This window comes from Euleptes europaea, chromosome 10 (assembly GCF_029931775.1).
Source record: "Euleptes europaea isolate rEulEur1 chromosome 10, rEulEur1.hap1, whole genome shotgun sequence".
NCBI lineage: Eukaryota > Metazoa > Chordata > Lepidosauria > Squamata > Sphaerodactylidae > Euleptes > Euleptes europaea.
In genome coordinates, this window is record NC_079321.1 from 64,917,576 (window position 1) to 64,933,036 (window position 15,461).

At 38.5% G+C, this 15,461-nt stretch overlaps 1 protein-coding gene across 1 annotated transcript in view; it reads right to left on the minus strand.

The window, feature by feature from the left end:
* The window catches only part of SESN1 (sestrin 1), a 54,105-nt gene extending 38,911 nt beyond the window's left edge, over positions 1–15,194 (minus strand). Inside the window, exon 1 of the mRNA XM_056856149.1 lies at positions 14,904–15,194. Coding sequence (XP_056712127.1) covers positions 14,904–15,194 — 291 coding nt within the window. The remainder of the gene's footprint in view (positions 1–14,903) is intronic.
* Between the last annotated feature and the right edge of the window lie 267 nt (positions 15,195–15,461).

A 15,461-nucleotide genomic window follows, 5' to 3' on the forward strand; every position in this document is an offset into this window, starting at 1 on the left:
GAACATCGCTCTCTATCCAAAACCCTACCCACAAAACAGAAAAAAAGGGAGATTGAAAGAACAACACCCACCCACCACATAGCACTTACTGTTCTCAAAAGAAAAACACTTATTCATTCCTCTTATTCACAGCTGGCCCACATAAGTAATTTGCAAATAGTGTAATTATATTTTTCATATGAAGCACTGCACAAAAGCCCGTGCTGAAATGCTCAGAAGATTCTATCTTATTTTTAGGGATAAACATATACCAGAGGTGTGATCTGCTTCAGCCAATCACAAAGCTAAAGCCCAGTGCTGCCATTTCTCCACATCCTATTACAGCGAAGGGAGGTTTGTTTTTCTGCTTTTGTGTGCAACCTTAATGATGAATGCCTGCTTCAGGGAAGAGATCAAGCTGTGCAGCTGAGATTTAATATAAAATGCAAATGCAACGACCAACAAGAAATCACTCTCCAGGAGTATCTGTGAAATTCAAAGAAAACATGTTCATCTCAGGTGTCCCCAGATATAAAATTTACATTTTCAGTCCTAACTATATAGATCAGCAACACACCCATGTGCAGATTCACTCTACCACTGAATCTCTATGGAGTCAGGGAAAATGCAAACCACAGCACAGTGGGCAGGGGAGCTAAACCCACCTGCCCTTTCCCCACAAAACGGCTCTCTTCTTTCAAAGTCACTTTTCTTCATATGGGAACCCATGAAGTAATCCCTGCAGGGGAGGGGGAGATACAATTTATTTTTTGTGGGGGAAAATAATGCTGTCTTGATAAGGAGCAGGGTTCAGGTTGAGTAATGACTCCTTCACATCTAGTTGTACCCCCCATGTCTCCAAAGCCTCAGGGAGAGGCCATAGTTCAGTGGATGAGCACAAACCTTGCATGCAGAAGATCCCAAATTCAGTCCCTGGTAATCGTATAGACTCTCAGGTGGAAAGTACTGGGAAAGATCTTTCTTCCCAGAGACTCTGGAGAGCTACTGCCAATTAGATTAAACAATAGGTGGGCCAGCGGTCTTAAAGCATAAAGGTGCTTCCTGTGATGTCCAAGAGTGGTAAAGGGGGTTAGTTAGAAAGAACACAATAACCTTAGGAAAAGCAGTAACATGCCATTAATTATACCCAAAATAGTGTTAATTTAGTCTGTGCACAAGCATAAACAGGATATGAAGTATGATATGAAGGCATTCTCCTACCCTGGCAGTCAATGATTCCCCTCCTTAAATTAGGACAGGGCAATGACCCCTCAACATCTCCAAGGAGAAGGAACACTTAGGCTAAGTTCGATGTCCTAAATGTTCCAATGTTCCAGTTCCTAAAGCACCATTTCCATCTAGGCCAGGGAGTACCCTACAGCTAAAAGCCACATCTGCAGAAGCAACCAGATCTTGCAGTATCAAACAAATGCTGATACTGAGGTCCATGTTGCAGTCAAGCTGATGTCTTTGACTGACACGTTAATGTTTAATGGTTGTAGGTGCACTTTGATTCAAAGAATCTGGGCTGGAGAGGACCATATAGGCCATCTAGTCCAATCCTCTGCTCAACTCAGGATTAGCCTAAAGCATCTCTGGCAAGTGTTCATCCAGCCACTGCTTGAAGACTGTCAGCGAGAGGGAGCACACCACCTCCCTAGGCAGCCAATTTCACTGCTGAACTGCTTACTGTAAAAAAGGTAACTAAATGAGCTGTGATGACCTCAGGAACTGGTTTACCTTGAACCTTACAGGTGAGATGAATGCATCTACTGCACCAAGTGGTAGAATAAAAGGTTGTAAAGAATCAGTTTCCCTTAGATTCGCTGTCCAGCAGATACAGATTTATAATGACTGCCTGATTCCCAGTGTGCCACTTATTATCTCTACAATCCTGTTGCTTTTGACAAAACAATGGAAGCTTCATTTCCTGGAACTTATGAAAAAAATGAAGTCGCTATTTGGCCATCACTGCATACTCTGCTTATTTATCCTTCCATTCTTCTACATTCAGACAATCTTCTGTCTTCCACTTTGTAGCTATCATCACTCTTGCTGCCGTGGTCATATATCTGAACAACTCTTCCAAGGATTTCACAATAGTGGTTGGTACTATTCCTAGCAAGATGTTGTTAGGTTCCATTGCAAATTTAACTTTTTTAAAAAAAAAATTCAGTATGGACTTCACTCCAGAATTTTTTTATATTCTTGCATGACCACCATATGTGACAGAAAATCCCATCTTATCTCCTTATACTTCCAACAGTGTCCACTCACATCCTTGTTCATCTTCTGGATCTCCTTTGACATAATGAACCAATGAAAAAAAATTATATCAATTTTCTCTTAAGACTTGACTTGCTGTAAATTTAATCATTTTAGTCCGTAACTGCTCCCACTGTTGCATCGTGATCTCCTCTCCAAAGTTCTGCATCCATTTCACCATGCATGGTTTGACTTGCTCGGACTCAGTGTCATATTTAAGTAACAATTTGTAAATTCTGCCTAAAAGATTATATTTATATTTCATAATCATTTTTTTCAAATTCTGTCATTTCTCTTATTTTGTCGGTTGACAAACAAACTTTTCTTAATCTTAAAACCAATTAGCAATATGTGAACCATTTTATATTTCTATTCTCCTCTTTAATCATCTGCCACATTTTGATTTATCCGTTTACATTAATCATGTCCTGATATGTTATATGGTCACTGAGTTTTCTTTCGGAACTATCATAGTATGCCTCTGTTGGGGATATTAATGGTGACAGTGTTGGGATAAGTCTTTTTGTCACCCATATCCTCGATTACATGTTCAGTATCCTGACGTGCCAAAGCTCTCGGTTGTTTTTTTTATCCAAATATGGTAATGTAATCTTTCTTTCATGTCTGCTTTCTCTTGCTTCATTAAGCTTGCTTCTGGGTTTTTAATCCAATCTGATATCCACACTAGTCTGGCCACCTGATAATACACTTTCAAATTTGGTAAAGCCAGGCCACCTCGTCGTTTTTCATCCTGCTGTATTTTAAATCTGATTCTCAGTTTTTTTACTGTTCCACAAAAATTTAATTGTAGTTGCCAATTTTTCAAAGGCTTTTCTTCCAAATGGATTGGCAGCACTTGGAACAGGAAATTGAGTTTAGGCAAAACACTCATTTTAATTGTAGAAATTCTTCCCAGCCATGAGATTTTTAATTTTGACCATCTCACCAGATCCCTTTTTGTTTTCTCCACATTGTTCTATAGTTATCTTTAAACATGGTCTTTTTCTGTCCTGATATTTTTATTCCCACATATTTTATTACTTCATCTGTTACCTTGCATCCTTTAGTTCAGCCAATCGTATCTTCTTGTCTCGAAAGGTTGTCTTAATATTATTTTGCCTTATGTTTATTAATTTTATACCTTGAATATTGCTCAAATTTTTCAATTTGTTCCATGAGATATCCAACAGATTCCTGAAGATTAGAGATGGCAACACCACATCTGCACAACATTTCATTTTGAATTCTTCTCTGTCCATCTGCAAGCCTTTAATTCTGGAATCCCTCCTTATCCTATTTGCTAGTACGTCCAGTACTATATTAAATGACAATGGTGACCTTGTCTTGTGCCTTTGTCGATCTGCAACCTTTCTGTCAATTTTCCATTAATCAAAATCCTTGCTTTTTGTTTTGTATAAATACACTGTATCCACTTTAGGAATCGTTCACCACAGTCTAAGGATTTCAGTGTTTTTGTTTAAAATGTCCAGGAAATGTTGTCAAAAGTTTTTTTTGCATTGAGGAGTATAAATGCTGCTTTCTTGTCCTTATTTTTTAACAAATTCTAATTAATACAAAACAAACATTGTCTTTCATTTGCCTTTTTGGTATGAACCCTATTTGGTCTGAGTGTATTGCTTTATTTATACTCTTAAGTCTTTCAGACATCATTATAGCTTATAGCTGCAAAATGTTTGTAATCCACATTCAAAAGTGAAATGGGCTTATAAAACTGTGCTAATAGCGGGTCATTTTCTTCTTTATACATCAATGAAATGTAGCTTGATGCCATGATGTGGGAATGCATCCTTCCTTGGTTATATCATTCATTACTTTTTGTGGATTTAATGCGAACTCCTCTTCAAAACATTTATAGTACTTAGTCGTTATGCCATTTGGACCAGGTGCCATCTTTATTTTCAAGTTATGAATTGCCTGTGTAATTTCTTGTTTGATTATACTTTAATTCAACAGATCCTTCTCCTCTGTTGTAAAAGTCTGACCATCTTTGATGTACTCCTCCATTACTTCCTGTTTGGTTAAGATGTTTTTATACAATTTAGAAAAAAACAGAAGGAATTGTTCTTTGATGTCTTGTTCCGTGTAACAGATCAAATCATTCTTTTTCACTCCAATTATTGTTCTTATCTCATATTCTTTTCTCAGACAATAGGAAAGATATCTTTCTCCTTTGTTTGCATGTTCAAATACTTTTGTTTTACAAATTTAATCTTGTTTAGCATCGCTTCTGTTTCTTGCAGGTCTAGTTTGTTTTTCAACATTTTAATTTCCTTCAATTGGCCTTATGTGTTTTGTGCTGTTGCTCTTCTAGGCTCTTCATCTTCTCTAATAATTTCGTACATTGTTCTTGTATCTCTTTCTTCTTTCTGGTTTTTGGTAATATTCTGGCACTCTCCAGATTAACAGTTTTAGATATCCAACACATATCTATCCTTGAGTATAATTGATGTCTGTCAGAAAGGTATAATCTCTAGTATTTAAATTTTGACTCCTTCAAGCATCTTGCAGCTGCAACATTTCCATAGAGTTCAGAATATTTTTGGAGAGTTTGCCTCCTTTGTGGGTTTTTTACCTATCCTTTTTGGGGTCCAGGACTCTGTTCATGTCACCAAAAACCATTACTTCTCTTCGTTAAAAGTCTAAAATTGTTTGGAAGAAATTTTCAAAAAAAACCTTTATCTTGCATTGCCAGGGGCATATATTACCGCAATAATAAAGATTTCCCTCGAATTCTTGAAATTTTAATATTAAAAATCTTCCTTCTTTGTCTTTTACTTCTTCAAGTACCTTTATTTGGGGATTGTTTACATAGATTGCTACTCCTCTTTTTTCCTCCACCAATGACTTATATAGTTGCCCAAGTTTCTTGTTGGACAATATGTATTCATATTTTGCTTTTATATGTGTTTCTTGAAGGCACACTATATCTGCCCCTAGTTTCCTTAAGGAGTGAAATGTCTGGTGACATTTGAACACTGAATTTAGTCTATTAACATTTAATTAAACTATATTTAACGTTTCCATTTTGGCCTATTATCTCAGAATGCTGCTGCTTTCTCAAGTTTATCTTCTTTCTCTAAAAATGCAGTCAAGTCTCTGGACTTCTCTGCAGTTTCACTGGGTTTAGGTGAATTCTCTTTCCTCTTTTCCTTTCAGCTCTTTCTTGTGACACTAATTCTTTTGCTAGGAGATCAGCTTGTTCAGTGTTTGATGTGATTTTTTTTCCTGATGACAAAAAATCTTCCAGGGCACAAGGTACTAACCAGTGGTACCATATCACTTTCTTTTGAAGAATCTGTTTTAAGAAGTCAAAATTTCTTCTTTTCTTAAGTACACTTGCTGGTAAGTCTTGGAAAATCTGGATTTGTTTTCTTTCATAGATCAGTGGGTTTTGTCTCTGATGTTTAAATATCACATCCCTTGATCTTTTCTGTGAGAACTTAACTGGAATATTTCTCAGGAAATTGTTCCTCTTGGCGAACGCTGGGTTGTCTGTATATATTATGTCAGAAAAGTCACCTTGTATTTTCAAGAAGTCTTGAATTAATTTTCTAAAACTTTCTTCCAAATTGTCTTTACCAAAACTCTCCACAAGCCCTCGAAATTTTAAATTAGACTCTCTGTTGTGAACCTCCAAACTTTCAAATCTTAGTTCTGTTCTTGCTTATATATGAGTTTCTACTTTCTGTTGCTTTACTTTTATACACTTGATTTCTTTCCTATTTTTCTGTAGCTGTTTAATATCCGACAGAGTCTATTGCAGTTCTTGTTTGACTGATTGTATCGCTGTTTTGAAGGACTCCTGCATACAAGCCTCCACTTGCTGCAAAGTGGAGTGTAACCTTGCCTCTAGATCTGACATCTGGATTGCAAGCGCCTGGAGTTGTATTGAAAGTGACCCAGGAGATTTTTCCATAATTTCTAGCTCTTCCTTCTCTTCTCTTTCTGCTTCTGGAGTACGCTTGACCCTTCTTTGACCCATTAATGTAACACTGTTCTTTTCCCTCCTCTGCGGGATAGATATGTACAATTTTCCCATATAACATTTCAAACCCAGATTTTACTTTTTAGTTAAAAGAAATATACAGCTCTATTTCAATTTTCCACTTATATATAATGCTGTTTGGTTGATACAAATGCACAACTCTGTTTCAATTTTCCACTTATAGGTAGAACCATACACTTTAACTTTCAAACCAGTACACGTATATTAATGGCAACACAAGTGAGTCAAATCAAACCAATAAGTAAGTTTTGTATATCTATAACATTAATATTTTGTTGCCAATAATTATCAGCTTTTATTTTCTATGCCTAAGGGAAAATAAATAATTGTTCGTTAAAATAAAGAATTGTTAGAGTTTTATTGATTTAGTCCGTTAATACTTTATTACTCAATATATTTGTTGGATGCTAAGCTGCTAAATTTTATTGTTGTATTATTTGTTATTTTAATTATTGATTTGTTTATTAATTCATTAACAGTATTACTTTATTATTTGGTTGGCTAACCAGAATTCAAAAATCTAAATAAAGTCCAAAATTCAATGGTGAAAAATGGGGTAAAAGCAAAAATTTAAAAAAAGATGAGAAAAGGGAAATAAAAATCTAACTCAGAGAACACAATATCAGAATCCTGTTTTAATGAGAGTCTTTGTTTTTTTGTGTCCTCGGGTTTGTCTTCTTGCTGGGAAACTCATCTGCAGCTTTCCTCTTTGGTCCTGCCGGAATGCAGTAGCCCCACTGGGATCTTTGCCAGCTGACCAGGCACTCAAGTCTTTTGGGGGGAGGCGAAGAACAATCAATTTCCTCCAGCTCTGATCTGCATAAGATCAAAGCCCCGGTGCTTTGCTAGTTTATTACATGCTATCAAAAGTAAAAATAAATAAATAAAGCTTGAGAGCTTTGGTAACGGAAAGGCTGGATAAAAATGCTTTGAATTGCATAGTTTCTGAATTACCACTTAACCACATATTACAACTAAAATGTGGTAGATATTAGTGGTAGATATTAGCTTTATATTAAACAGTGCTTAACAAAAACCCTATTATGGCTTACATTTAAGAAACGCAGAATACTTCAATAGCAAAAGAGTGAAGTCACAGTGCCCCCAAGGGAGAGGGGAGATGAAGAAATCAGAAACATACAAAAACAAGAGTGCTAAAAGTTGCAGCACACACTATATTTGGGCCTCCCTTTTATTTGCAGGTACTGATGGACCTGGATCCCACATCCAATCCTTGACCTTGCCAGGATAAATTGCTGCCTCTTGTTTTTAAAAGGACATGTTTGACCACAACAAGTGTATTGGTTTGATTTCAAGGAATTTGTTTTTATTTTTGCAACAAGTCTTTCAATGTCATCTTCAATTTCTATCTGAAGACAGCTATGGTGTTTTTGACCTACAAATCATTCAGTGCCTTGAGCCGAATACACCTAAGAGAGAGAGAGAGAGAGAGAGTGTATTTAAAGTGCTGTCAAGTCGCAGCCAACTTATTGGCAATCCTCTTATTGCTTTATATTGTACAACATGAACTAATAATATCTGTACTACCAATGTACTATATACAGCGAAAGCATAAAAAGACACATTTTGGTAGTTGTCCCATAATGTCAAGGTCTTTCTTTGGAAGTGAAGTGCTGGTTTTGGTTTTCTCATTGATCCTCCATTGTATTTGGTTACTTGAACGTGCATGAAATTTGGATATGCTGCATGAATATACGCCTGAACGATTTGAGGAACTTCTTTTGATGAAAATTCTAGATTGGGTGATAAGTCCATTTTCAAATACTCAGGAAGCTGGGGTAGTGTAAGAACACCTAATTGGGCTGCAAAATGACACTGAGCTGAAGCTAAAGCTTAAGTAATTGTTCCAAGGGTTTTAGTTACATAAGGAAATTTCTGATCACTATCCTGCACTATTTACAGTGATTAATAAGCTCCTTGATACATTCCCAACATCATATTTGGTGGAACGTGGTTTTAATGTGGTCATCCAACTTCTCTCCAAGCAAAGAAATCAACTCCAGATTACTAAATGTGATGATCTAAGACTCCTGCTAAGTGACTTTAAACCAGACATTAGGAAACTGGTTATCACTTTGTCAAGCCCATGCATCACATTAAGAATTTACTGAACAGTGAAATGGTTACTAAATGTGGTATCTCAGATTCTTGCTAAGTGACTATCAGACTTTGAAAAACTAGTATCACTGGATCAAGTTCATTAATTTTGTTGAATAACTTAAACTAAAACAATTTAACTGGATTTTGAATAAATGGGCAATTAATTGTTACCTCCCAAGGGGGAGGTGGTAAAAAAAAAAGTTTGGGAACTACTGTTTTAAACCATTGCTACTTGGAAACTTCAGAGAGATAACTGAGAATTTCTCAGTCAATTTCAGTAGCATATAGGAATACATGTATTACTGTTTGGAAGTACAGCTTATTGCTTTATGAAATCAGGAAAAAATATTTTCCACCTTTTACTGGAAATAAAGCATCATTTCAAATGAACACAAGCACTTCATATGGTTGAAAAGACTAAAAAAAAATATTTTTGTATTTCCAGGATTATTGTGGCCTAAAATAGCCTCTTCCCTTCACAGAAGCTCTAGTCAATGAAAACAGCAGCATTTTGGGCAACTAAGAAGAAAAAACTAACTGACAGTACTGTGATTCTAAGAAATAAAATATAAAATTTCAGATCACTCAAAATACAAAAGTGTGCCAATTATGACAGCTGAGCTGATCCATGTCAGTTTGATACCTATTCCTTAGCTTTGTGCTTAGTAAAAAGTGTGAAGAGGGATATCCAAATCAGATCTGTACTTGGCCATGCTGCAGTTATAATGCACTTCTCTCAGCTTTCTTTTTGGTGGAGCAGAAAGAACACATGCTGTTGTTCACAACTAAGTATTTATCTGCCACCTAGAAACTAAGCAACCCTTAAGACAGAGACCAAACAAGCATCTCAGACGCGGTCACATGCAGCTTGCCATTCTTTCCCATAGAAGTATATAAATCCTGCTCATGAACTCTATGAGTAGGGAGGTGAAGAGAAAAGAGGAAAGACTGACAAAGCTGTTTTTGCCCTGAACAGCCTGCTGCTGTGTAAATACTCCTTTCACTTATCATTTGGCACCAGCTCTGTCAGCAGTCACATGCAAGGCAAAGCAAGCCCTATGAACCCGCATAACATAAATAAACTTTGTGTAAATTGCTGCTTTGTTATTTAGAATATTTATATGCTTGCCTTTTTTCTGAGTATCTCAGAATCCATGACATGATATATTTTATAACATACACATTAAGATACAAAAACTTGCAAGCACAGCAAAAAGTCAAAAGGAAAATGAACCACCATAGCTACAGAGCAATCCTAAAGAGAACTGGACCATTCTAAGCACATTTTATTTATTTAAAATATTTATTAGCCACTTTCCTTCCTTATGGAACTCATGTTTACAAATTCATAAAACCGATTATACAAAGAACATAAAACCAGAATTGTAACATCTTTAAACATCAATGGGTTACACCTTAGAAGAGTGTAACTCTGCTTAGGACTATACTTCTGGTGTCTTAATTGCAGGAACAGTATAACAAGGAATCAGTATACCCATCACTCAGTCTAGCACAACAATTTTTTCCTAGACCAAAAATCACATTCCAGCCTCCGAGTGCCTTTTTTAAAAAAAGGTATACATTTAAGTAGAAATGGTAAACATCTATACACTGTAGCCAGACAAATGCTATAATGTAAACCACCACAGGTCAGACAAGTAAGGATAAGGCCCGGACTCCAAATGCAGGTTTCAAACTCACAAGACTTTAAATCAAGCCTCTATAAAGCACTGGAACAGAGTGGAATTAGTACAACCAGTACAAGTGGGGACCCACAAGACTTAAAAGGGGGGATCCCATCCTCCCTCCCCCTACTTGCCCACGGAACAAGCCACTTGCCAGGCAGTTCCTCCCCCAGCAACACTATGACTGCTGCTGTTCCCTCCCCTAACTGCCAGCCCACCTAGCTTACCCGTTCCTGCCTCCCTGACCACATTGACATCCCTTAAGACAGACATCCCTTAAGACAGACATCCCTTAAGACAGCTTACACGGCAGCTGTGGCGGGGCAGCAGCATTGGATCCTACTCATCCTGGTGCCTGCCAGTCCATCCTCCATTCCCCCCCTCAACTTGACAGTGAGTTGGAGGCAGCATCAGCTCGTTTCCTTCCCAACAGCTGCTGTACCACCTCATTACCTCTGCTCCCCCACATGTGTCTGCCTGAGCTTTGCAGCAGGGTGTGTGTGTTGAAGCAGCAGTGGCTTCCTCTGCAGCTGCTTTGCTGATGTCATACTCCTATTGGTGGGGCAAACCACAACTCTTCCTCCTCCCCCTCCCCTCCAGCTGTGAGGGCAAACTGCAACTCCTTTTTCCCATGGGGGAGTGAGAGTGGCGGGAGTGATGACTTCTTTCTCCCCAGGTGGGGAGAGCCAGTACTCTTCCTTCTACCACGAGGCAGGGAGGGAGATACTATGGGAATGAGATGAGCAAAAAAGTTAACAAGCTTGGGAAAAAGTAAAGGGGGAACAATAAGTTTGTTCACTATTTCCAGAGCCAAAGCTGCTTTTTGCGGCCACCTACCAGTCCCAAGGAAAACATCAAATGCTCTCCTGCCTACAGTGCTCTTGCCCTCCCCTGCATAGTGCAAGAGGCACCAGCAGCTCCCCCTCCTCCAACATCTTCAGCACATGGTGAGGAGTGGGTGCTGCCTAGCCAGCAGAGGTGCTCAGACAACGCACCTCCATTTGCATGGGTTTAAACTCCCCCAGTAATTTTAAAAGGTTTCAGATTTTTCTGCAAGCCTCGGGGGGGGGGGGGGCAAGTTGTTTGAAAAAACTTACTTCAGTGTAAATGGCCCTGAGCCACAGATTTAAGCATCCACAGATCGGGACACACTTCATTATTAGACATTAGACAGAACTAGTTCAGCACCATTTAAAAATCAATACAAAGGTATTTAAATAATGAAGATCTAAGAAGACAGCCAAATTAACAGAATTCATGTTGACTGTATTTATTTATTGAAATGATTACAGCAATCAGTATAGGATGAGAAAAGATTATGTCACCTTAAGGAACTTCTGTTTGGATCTCTTACTGTTTATTTTATTGTTGTTCATCATTTATTGCTCACTACTGTAGGTATTTAAGAAGAGGTGAAAATCGTTAATTATAGTCACAATACATAAACATATCTTGATTCCATGCTGAAAATGTCATAACAAGGAAATCACAGGGCTAACTTATCAGCCCACTGAGCAACCTGGAACACTTATATAATACAGAACAAAACATTAGGAATTCATAATGATTAACACTGCCATCCTAAAACGGGTGCCTGAATAGCTCAGCTTAGCCCAGGCTTGTCAGAACTTGGGAGCAATTGGCCATGGCCCATACTTGGATGGGTGGCCACCAAAGAAGGCTGGGATTGCAATGCAGAGGAAGTCAGTGACAAACTACCTCTGGTCATCTCTTGCCTGAAATACCTTGTGGATGGGGCTGCCATGAGTCGGTTGTCACTTAATGGCACATCCTCCTAAAATGAGTAACACCCCTCTCAATCCATTGAATTTAATGGGCCTGGAAGGGTGCAACTCTGCTTATGATGACACTGGAGGTCTCTTAACCCTAAATTCTAGCTGCTTGCAAATTCTTCAATGTTAATGAAAATTCATTTAATCAAGACTAGATAGATCCTTGAACCAGAATCTGATGTACTAAAAGAAAGCATTCATTATACAAATATTACTGCAAGTTATCTTGAATGTTCCATTTGAAGATTACCACATTAAGCACACTGCCCCAAGTTGCCAAAATGGCTGGAAAATTCTGTTCTCAGTTTAGGAACTACACACAGTCCTTCTACACAACATTTTGTCTGTGCCATCCTAAAAACAAGTGTCACTTAAACCAAACATTATTTTCAACAGTTCTCTCTGCACCATAGCAAGAATATTTTACCTGTAACATTTAATGCTGCTCTCCCTCTATCAAGAGAGGAAAACTCTCTTGTAATTAACCTGGCATGGGCAGAAAGTAGATTCCATCAGTGGACCACTGGTTAATTAACAATGGACCAGCTAAGGGTGACTGGCATTGTTACTACAAATGCTACACTAGGTGAACTAGCCCAGCAGGGCACTTCTGCTTGAGAAAATACAGACTGCACCTTCAGGATTACATAACACAGATGCCTGGATCAAGCAATCCTTTATCATAATATTTTCTCTATAGGTGGGAACCAAAATTGCACCTTTTCATCCTATCCCATCAAGCTTATCTAACATTAACACATTTTGATACGGAGATACATGTAATAGACAATGTAAAGTCAGCCCATTCTTAGTATAGAAATTTCAGTCGCAAATGCCAAATAAATTAGCAATCAATCTGAAGTAATAGAACTCTGCGAGCTTTCAGAGTGATCAGCATATTTAATTTTTACAAAGTGAATCACACTTAATGAAGGGGAAAATTGGTTTTAAAATTTATGACATGGAAACACTGTTTCCTTTCTCTTCTTACTTACCTGTAGTTGCCCTTCTCCCCTTCCCAACACACTTGGACAGTCCTTCATCAAGACAAAAAGTATAGCTGAAACATAGGCCTTCCGTGTGCCTGAAGTCACATTTGATGCTAGGCAACCAAAGATAAACTTCATGATGTTCATCAGTTGTCTTACGTTTGTCAGGGAATGAGTCACAATTATATTCAGCTCGCTCGTATCTTCAGGACCACCTCTCCTGGTACACCCCCTGAAGACCATTACGTTCTACTGATAATAATCTGTTGGTGGTCGCCGGCCCCAGGAACGTGCGGCTGTCCTCGACAAGAACCAGGGCTTTCTCGGCCCTGGCTCTGGCCTGGTGGAATGCTCTCCCCAGTAGTATCGGGGCCCTGTGGGACTTTAAAGAGTTCTACAGGGCCTGTCAGACAGAGCAATTCCACCAGGCCTACAGTTGAGGGCAGTTGCAGGTGTTATCAGTGCTGGCCTCCCTTCCCCCCTCCCCTTTTTCATCTATGTCTGCATTTGCATTGATTTGAGGGGGCTCTGCCCGAATGCTGGTTTTCAGCGAGCGCTATATGGTATTGGTGCCATCTATGGATTTAATAATTAGGAGATTACTGTGATACATTTTATTGTTTTATGAATATATTTATATTTGTAAATACATTGATTTTATGATTGTTACTCGTCCTGAGCCTGGCTTCGGCTGGGAAGGGTGGGCTATAAATTAGAAAAATAAATTTAAAAAATTGTACTGATGGCAAATTAAGTCACCCCTTATATAGTAGCATGGTTATAAGCAAAGCAGCACATATACAACCTGGTTATCTGAAAGTGGACACCACTCTTACAATGAAGGAAGTGCTCAAAAATGGTGGCAACAGGCAAAAAATAAATCAGAAGCAAAGCTGAGATGCGCACAGAGAAACTGTCAGGACTGATGTGTTAAATTACCTCCACATCCACTGGCAAAGTTAAACTCACATAGAACTGAAAACCAAAAGAACCTACCCTATTACAAACACTGATGTAAAGGGGAAAAATGTAACAGTGCGTTAGCTTGTAAGTAAGTAAATATTTTTATCTGTAGATAGCCAAAGGCCATTACAAGGTAAATTAAACTATAAACATCTGAGGTGTTACTCAAAATGTAGCATAAGGTTATGCAATGATGTAGATTGTTTTACATAATGGCAATTACTGAACATTGTACACATGAACATATTTCAAAGATGCATTCATTTTTAAAGGTGTGACAAACAGTTAATACACTATAAAGTAAAGATTGGAGCATTTTCACTGTTATAAAGTTTAATCAATGCAATGTGCTGCTATCCCTATTGCAACTGCATGAATTGTTTCTACCCAAATGCACTTTCATTTGTTTACTAAGAAGTTATTTACTATTTTCAAATAATTTTTCCTACCTCTCAAATGGCAAAAATTAAGATACATATGCAAAGGCAGAACAGGGTGGAGCAGTTTGCAGCTCTCTCTCAAGCACTGGGTATATTTGTAATTTTGCTTGTAGAAAACTATAATATTAATACTTGTAAATTCCATTTTAAGTTATATTTATGCCATTAAAGCAGTAAAAACAGCTCAGCTTCAATAAAAAAAAATGTTGAGGTATTTCAACTTTTTGCAGAAATTCCATTTTTTTGCCCAAAACCAGGCCCCCCTTTCAAAATTTACAGGTTATAAATATTTAGGTTCATCTACAGAATGCATGCAAAGATATCAGGCTGAACATTTATAGCAAGACTGCTAAAAGTGATTGCTAATGCCTAATTTTACAACTTAAAAATACTAGACTGGCATTTTTAATGAAAATTTCTATTAACTTTACGCAAGTGTACAAACAGGTTCAGCCATAGCTGTAGGAACAGTGGCAATGCTTTTAGGGTCTATAAGAGATCTCTCAAACTTTGCTCCCAGCTGGTTCCAAGATGTAGAGATGAATGGGAAGTGTTCCAAGTAGCCTTGGGATTTTCAAGAAATCACTGGAGTGGCCTGCTAGTTGCAGGGGGGGGGGGAGAAATACAAGCCATGTTTTTACCTGGACACTCCTCAGAATGGCCTCACTCTTCTCCCTCACATCTCTGAAGGGACACCTTTTGGACAGCATCAGCAGGCGCGCCAGCATCTCGTTCAGCCCCTCTGAAGCCCCCTGCGCAGAAGGCAAGAGCCCTTCTGCCACTGGAGGAGACAGTTTTTCTTTGACACGAACCACGGCCTCGCTTTTCTTCAGGGCCGCTTGCCTGATGTTTTCCAGGGCACTGTCTCTGGCGCCAGCATCCCTGCTGCGCAGCCCGTCCCACCTCACTTCTCCGTCTCGGTCGGCAGCCATTATTTGAAACGGGCACCCCGGTCCAGAATACGTCTCCTCGCTCCTTCCAAAAAAACAAACCCAAAAACTGAAGAAGTGAGCTGCGGCTCCCGAAAGCTCATACCCTGGCAAAAAATATTTTTGTTAGTCTTTCAGGTGCTACTGGGCTCTTGGTATCTGAAGAAGTGAGCTGCGGCTCCCGGAAGCTCACACCCGGCCAGAAAGTATTTTTGTTAGTCTTTCAGGTGCTACTGGACTCTTGCTCTTTCCAATAACTTCAGTTCGTCG